This window comes from Arachis ipaensis, chromosome B05 (assembly GCF_000816755.2).
Source record: "Arachis ipaensis cultivar K30076 chromosome B05, Araip1.1, whole genome shotgun sequence".
In the NCBI taxonomy this organism is placed as follows: Eukaryota; Viridiplantae; Streptophyta; class Magnoliopsida; order Fabales; family Fabaceae; genus Arachis; species Arachis ipaensis.
In genome coordinates, this window is record NC_029789.2 from 140,489,197 (window position 1) to 140,496,573 (window position 7,377).

The following is a 7,377-nucleotide window of genomic DNA, read 5'->3' on the forward strand; positions in this document are numbered from 1 at the left end:
TATCCTTTGATCTTATATATATTATTAAAGTTAAAATTTGAATAAATTGAAAAGATTTGTTGTAATTGAGTATGAATAGTCCTCACTGATGATGCAACAGATTTTTAAGGATGTAGTCAGGGCATTTAAGAGATAACGAGAAAGATGGAGAAGTTAAATCAAGATTCTGTTTTCTGTTTTAGGGAGTCTTGCTCTCTTCTTGATTACTATGCTTTGATGAATACACGATAACAATTCAGTACTCGGTTCATAGTTCATTCCTTTCTATCTCTTTGATCAATATTCAATTACTTCAAACTCTATCAGAGCATGTGTAAATAATTGGACTTGAATAAGATTGGTTGCTGCATCAAGGAGAGAGTATATTTTTTTACTACCATCCTATACTTATATACTAAAATCGTTATTAGTATAAAATATATGTTAGAATATAAATACATATTAAAAATAAATTAAATTACATATATATTTATATACAAATATATTAGTGACTAATTTTAATGACTAATTTTAGTATACAAATAGCATTTTTTTTATAATAATAATGATTTCCGCCGATACATGGCAAACTTGGAGAACAATAATATGGAAATTTATATACTTTTTTCTTTTGTGTTTTATCCTATTAGAAATTGAATTTCTTTTATATATATTCTATTTCAACAAAGAAATTAATTTTAATGCATTTGATGATGAATAGGAGTGGCAACATGTACCCTACTCGCGGGTATCCAATCCGATCCCACCCGGTAGGGTAGGGTGCAGGTAGGATTTTTGTGCGGGTCGAGTAGGATGCGGGTTGAGTCTCAACCCTACCCGACCAACCCGTACTCTATATATGTATATATTATATACTTATATAAAAATATGTTTTAAGTGGATGTTAAACCAAAGACCTCTCATTAAATGCAAAAAATCCTTAGTCATTAAAAGAAGATCATTAATTGATAATTTAATAAACTTTTTTTACATAAAAGTCAGTTCTATTTTAAATTATCATCAATTTATATAATAATGTTTCTTTTTTTGTAACCCGCGGGTAGGGTCGAGTACCCACAGGTTAAGAGCGGATAGGGTTAGGGTTGAGATATTCTCAACCCACGAGTAGGGTTAGGGTTGGCTCCAAACTCTACCCTACTCTACCCATTACCACCCCTAAATTGATGAATAAGTGTATGTCTTGGTATGCTTACACTATATCAAACAACTTTTGTGTATTATATTCTAAATTTGATCAATCTAAATGTTAATTTAAATATTTCACCATATACCATGTATATTAATTGTCTAAAATCTCCTATAATTTGAAAGCAAATTATTAATACTTTATCGTACTACGTACTTCTATTTTAATATAAATATTATCGGTTATTACATTTTCTATACTGCAACGCTTTTTGAAATGCTAATAATTTATTTTGCGATAGTTTAAAACCGTCCCAAATTTCTATAAAAATTACCGTTAAATCCCGTTTCTTTTATAGTGTTAAATCACAAATTTATTAATATTCAAACTTTATAAAATTTGATAAACCTAATTATTAAAATAATATAATATAATTTAACGATTGAATTGATCAATTTATCATATATAAAATATTAATTATGAAAAATATAAACATATGAAATTTAAAATTACTATTTATACACTAAATATTATAATATCGGTATATAAAAATGCAGTTATTATTAATTAATTACATATTTTAATTATTTAAAAAAAAAAAGATCAAATTCACAAGTCATAAAATGTTATATGTGTGATAAATAATAGAAATACATTCAATATCTTCCTACTTCCTAGCATTTTGATTTTTTAGAATTGACAAACACCATTTCTATTTATACATTAAATTAATCACTATATATTTATGTATAAATATGTATTGTTTAATTTATTTTTAATGTATATTTTGTATTTTAATATGTATATAAATGACTAATTTAGTGATTTATTTTTAGTGTATATGTAATATGATTGTTGTGCAAATCATAAGTTTGATTAACATCTTTCAGTGTTTGATCTGTGAATTTGTTAGTATTTTATTTCTGAATTTATTGGAGTTTAATTTGTGGTTTAGTTGGGTTTGATCAATAGCTCAAATCCTGAGTTTTGATAGGGGTTTAGTTAGAGCTCGCACGATCAATAGTGTGAGTCATGACTTTGATAGTAAATTTTGAAAATATATTATTTTTTAGTTATGTTAGGATTTTTTTTTTTTTTGAGTTTATTAGATTTCAATTCAGGGTTTAGTTGCATGTGGTTTGATTTTTGGGGGTTTAGTTATTGTCATAAAATTACTTCTTTTAAAAGATTAAGAAGATAGAAAAAAGTATATGAATGATTGTATTTCTAATATTTCCCTTCACACCGGTGGCGGAACTTGAAACAAAATTTTGGGGGCAGATAAAAAATAATTGTCAAAATGTTTTTGATATGGACCCGTTTAAGATAAGTTCGTCTAATCTCATCTCTCTGATTTGGGTGATATTGCTAAATTTAAAGCCGTTTTTCAAGATTTCGTTCCAAAAAGTTAAGGTTAAAGTCATCAGATGTAACTTTTTGAACTTTTGAAGGTTATATCTCACTTTCTTCGTGATTCATTAAAGTAGAAGAACTATCTACAGGTGTTGATATTGTAAAAGTTATATGTTCTCCTTCTTAAATATTAGCGTTCCTCTTAAAAAATGTATCAATTCTTTGATTTTTCATTATTATTTTATATAAAAATTTGAATATATATCCTGTAAAATATGTAAAGAAGAAGTTAGAAGGACAAATATTAAAATTTATAATATTTATTGAATTTTTTTATCAATTTATACAAATACAATAATATTAATACTTATTGAATATTCTATTATTTTTTATCATATAAAAAATTAAATTAAATAAATAGTAAAATATAAAATAATATTAAATTAAATAAATAAAAAATATCTAATTTTTTATATTTGAACTTAAAGATAGAGAGAATGTTGTTTATTGAACTTATTAGATACTTTAAGTCATAGTAAAATATTTAAGTCAATTGAACTATTTTTTATCTTTTAAAAAAGTACTACTAAGTTTTTTATAAAAAGTTTGGGGGGCCATGACCCCCCTTATCTGAACTAAGCTCCGCCACTGCTTCACACAGAGTCTTTTTTGGATTTATATTTCTTTTGGGATTCAATAAGGATTGAATTCTAAATCTGTTGATCATAAAAACTTTGATATCATATCATAAAATTATTTCTTTCAAAAATTTAAATTAATCAGAGGAGGAACATGAATGATTATATTTTTAATAATTAAAAAATTTTTTAGAGTTTGATTTATGGGTTTGTTAGTATTTAACTAGAAGTTTTGTTGGGTTTGATCAGTAATGTACTAATGTGGATCATGGTTTTAATGGTAGGTCTTTTTTGTTTTTTTGGTGACTAACGGTAGGTCTTTTGAAGTTTGATTCATGGATTTATTAATATTTAATTTCTGGCTAGGTTTTGCTAAGAAGTTTAATTAGAAAATTTTGTAAAAGATGTTTTAGGATTTGATTTGTGAATTTAATAGTTTTTAATTGAGAATTTTAATAGATTTCATCCGTGCAAATTATAGATTTGATAGTAGATTTTTTGGAGTTTGATTTGCTAGTTTGTTAACATTTGATTTCTAGATTTATTATGTTCTTCTTCAGTTCTTGTAGGAGGTTTCTTTGGGGACTTGAGATTTTGATTTATAATTTTGAATTTTAATTTTGATTTAATTTAAAGAGAAAGAGCGTGTGGTTTGTGTATCAATTAAAAAAAATTAAATGAGTTTGTTTTTCATGAATTAGTTAACTAAGTATTTTTAGCAATTAAATTTAATTAAGTTGGTTTAAATTTAACAAAAATTACTTTCATTATATGAAGCGTGTACACACATGCTTTGCTAACGCAAATGAAATCCTACTTTATCTTGTGTTTGTTCTTGTGTGCGCCTCCTCCTATTCTTTTATTGGTGATGTTGTTGCTGCATTTTATTTTTGTTTCTTCTTCTCCTCCTTTTTATGTTATTGTAGTTTTTTTTTATATATATATATATTTTTTTAGAATAAATCAAGAAGAATTTTGAGAAAATGAAATAAGAAAGAGAAGATGAAGAAAAAAAGATGAAGAATAAGAAGAAGAAGAAGACGAATCAGAAGATGAAGAGGAGGAGAAAGAAGAATTTTGAATTGTACAGGATAACGAGACCAGATGCACCAAAATTACATAGTGATTGCGACACAATTAACTCAGAAACGCACTGGAATTACAGGAGTTTCTGAGTTTATAGCATGCACAATTTTTGGTTCATTTGTTATTACACAATGTTGGTGTTATAATAATATTTCGATTCATTTGCAATCTAAGTGTGTTGTTGATGAACAATTTATCCTAAAAGTTGGGATGACTTTCGAGACAAATTGAATGGAATAGAATGGAATCTAATGCAATTGAATAAAGTGATAATGAATAATTTTATTTTTCTTTGCTAAAAAATGTAGTCAATACTTACCAGTAGCATAAAGTGAACCTTAATTAACACACAAATGAACCGAAATTAGTTCGAATTTGAACAAGCAGTCAAAAAGACTCAATCATCAATAAAAACACATAGAATTCATTTCTGGATCCAAATGAACCTCAATTAAACTAAGAAATGAACCGAAATTACTTAAGAAATAAAAAATTTGGTCAATACTTATCAACTGCATCAAATGAACCTCAATTAACATACAAATGAATCAAAATTAGTTCAGATTTGAACAAGCAGTCAAAAAGACTCAATCATCAATAAAAACACATCGAATTTATTTCTGGATCCAAATGAATCTCAATTAAACTAAGAAATGAATCGAAATTACTTAAGAAATGAAAAATTTGGTCAATACTTATCGGCAGCATCCAGTGAATCTCAATTAACATACAAATGAACCGAAATTAGTTCAAATTTGGACAAGTAATAAAAAAGACTCAATCATCAACAAAAACCCATCAAATTCATTTCTGGATCCAAATGAACCTCAATTAAACTAAAAAATGAAGCGAAATTATTTAATGATCGCACAAAAAAAAAATCAGAACCAATAAAGATGTTAGCAAAATGTTGGTGTTGTAGGTGATGAAAGAAAGATAACGAAAAGAAAAAGAAGAACCTATGTGCACGAATTTAAAAGAAGAAGAACAAGTGACGCTGTGACAGTAGTAAAACATGCATGCGTAAATTTAAAATACTTGATTGGACTTGATTAGAGTTATGACTTAGATGCAGAGTTTTATTCAAAAATTTATTAGATATACAATTATTTATGTACTTTTACTTAACAGCTTAAGTTAAAATTTTAAAACGTTTGAAATAAGTTATTTTATGACATAATATTAGAATCTCTACTATCAAAATATATTGAATTTGATTTTTATTACCGTTAAAAAAAATTGATTCTAATATAAGATAAATTGAAAAAAAAACCCCTTAAACTTTCAAAAACAAGTGGTTTTAAGATAAATTTCTCTCCCCATCGATCCCTTGTGTATAAGCATTGTAAGCATGTCAACATTACAGTTTTGCACTAAGATGCACATTTATGATGTTTATTAAAGATTTTGTTTTTTTTTTTTATTCCATGAGGAATTAGGAATTTATTATATACTTGCATGTTTACAATAATATGCTTCTTCTTTTTAAAGGCCTATCACTTGCTACCAACAATGGAATTGGAGAGCCCCACATCATGAACAGGAAATAGCACATATCATTGCTCCTTCCCCAATGCCTTTATAAATTCCTTCAATTCCCACTCCAAGTTGCCATCAAAAGTTCCCACCTTCAATTTGAAGAAACACAAAATGATGAACTTTTCCTTGTTTGGTAGAAAGCTACAACATCTTTGTAGTAGCCCTTATTTTCATCTCAACTTCAGCTCATTTTTCATTCAACTTTGTTATTTCATGATCCTTTCTCTTTTTGGTTACTTGGGTCTCAAGATATCAAAGACAAGAACTCATATTAAGCCCAATGATTTTGACCTTTTTTATACTTCTGTTTCTACCTCTACTGTGTCTAGCATGACGGCGGTAGAAATGGAAGTTTTCTCTAACTCTCAACTCATTCTCATGACCTTTCTTATGTTTGTTGGTGGTGAGGTTTTCACTTCCTTATTAGAACTTATTTTTGCTAGGTTCAGTAATAATAACAATTATAATAATTCATCCACTTCTATGAAAAATAGTCTTCCAATAAAAGTGGTCAATGATCAAATTGAGCTTGGCTTAGTTTCTATTCCTAATCATCACTCATCACAAGACCATAAACAAGTCAATGATGTCAATGGTATCAATAATAATAATAACAATGTTCCAAGTGGCACAACAATAGTCTCCTATAATAACAATAAAGATATGCTACTTAGGTCTAACTCCCTTAAGTATTTGAGTCATGTAGTTTTAGGTTACTTTTTGTTGCTTCAATTTGTTGGAACTTTCTTGGTTTCTATGTACATGAGCTTCATTCCTAGTGCAAAGCAAGTACTTAGAGAAAAAGGTATCAAAACCCTAACATTTTCTTTATTCACCATAGTTTCAACTTTTGCAAGTTGTGGCTATGTCCCCACAAATGAAAATATGATAGTTTTCAAGAAGAATTCTGGCCTTCTTCTTATTATTCTCCCATATATCCTTCTTGGTAACACCTTATATGCACCATGCTTGAGGTTTGTGATTTGGGTTCTTGAGAAAATTACCAAAAGAGAGGAATTTTCATACTTGCTTAAGAATTCAAAGGAAATAGGTTTTGGTCATTTGCTACCTCCCCTTCATTCTTGGCTACTTGTTGCTACCGTTTTAGGGTTCAATATAATTCAATTTGTGATTTTTTGTTCCATGGAGTGGGGAACACAAATCATGGATGGTTTGAATCCTTATCAGAAATTTGTAGCGTCTTTGTTTCAAATCACAAATGCTAGACATTCTGGTGAATCCGTTTTTGATCTCTCTACCATCTCTTCAGCCATATTGGTTCTCTTCGTTGTCATGATGTAAGTCTATTTCTTTTCATAAATTATTAAGGCCTTATGTATGTATATATTAATTTTTTTCATACAAAAAATTCAGAGGTGTTGCGAGAAAAAAGTTAAAATAAGATAAATGTAAATTAAATAAGTCTATTTATTTTAATTCAATGTCTTTGTATTTCTATTTTAAGATGAACTTACTATGTTTTTGATCTCTCTTCAGCCATATTGGTTCTCTTCGTTGTCATGATGTAAGTCTATTTCTTTTCATAAATTATTAAGGCCTTATGTATGTATATATTAATTTTTTTCATACAAAAAATTCAGAGGTGTTGCGAGAAAAACGAGAAAAAAGTTAAAA

The 7,377-nt window shown here is 27.5% G+C and overlaps 1 protein-coding gene across 4 annotated transcripts in view; it reads left to right on the forward strand.

Moving 5' to 3' along the window:
- The window catches only part of LOC107644493 (sodium transporter HKT1), a 68,186-nt gene continuing 66,558 nt past the window's right edge, over positions 5,750-7,377 (forward strand). The window contains exon 1 of one of the 4 annotated variants that reach the window (XM_021103016.1): positions 5,750-7,040. In XM_021103016.1, coding sequence (XP_020958675.1) covers positions 5,854-7,040 — 1,187 coding nt within the window. In that variant the 5' untranslated portion in view covers positions 5,750-5,853. The remainder of the gene's footprint in view (positions 7,041-7,377) is intronic. The other 3 variants (XM_021103015.1, XM_021103014.1, XM_016348360.2) reach the window with 3 other exon arrangements.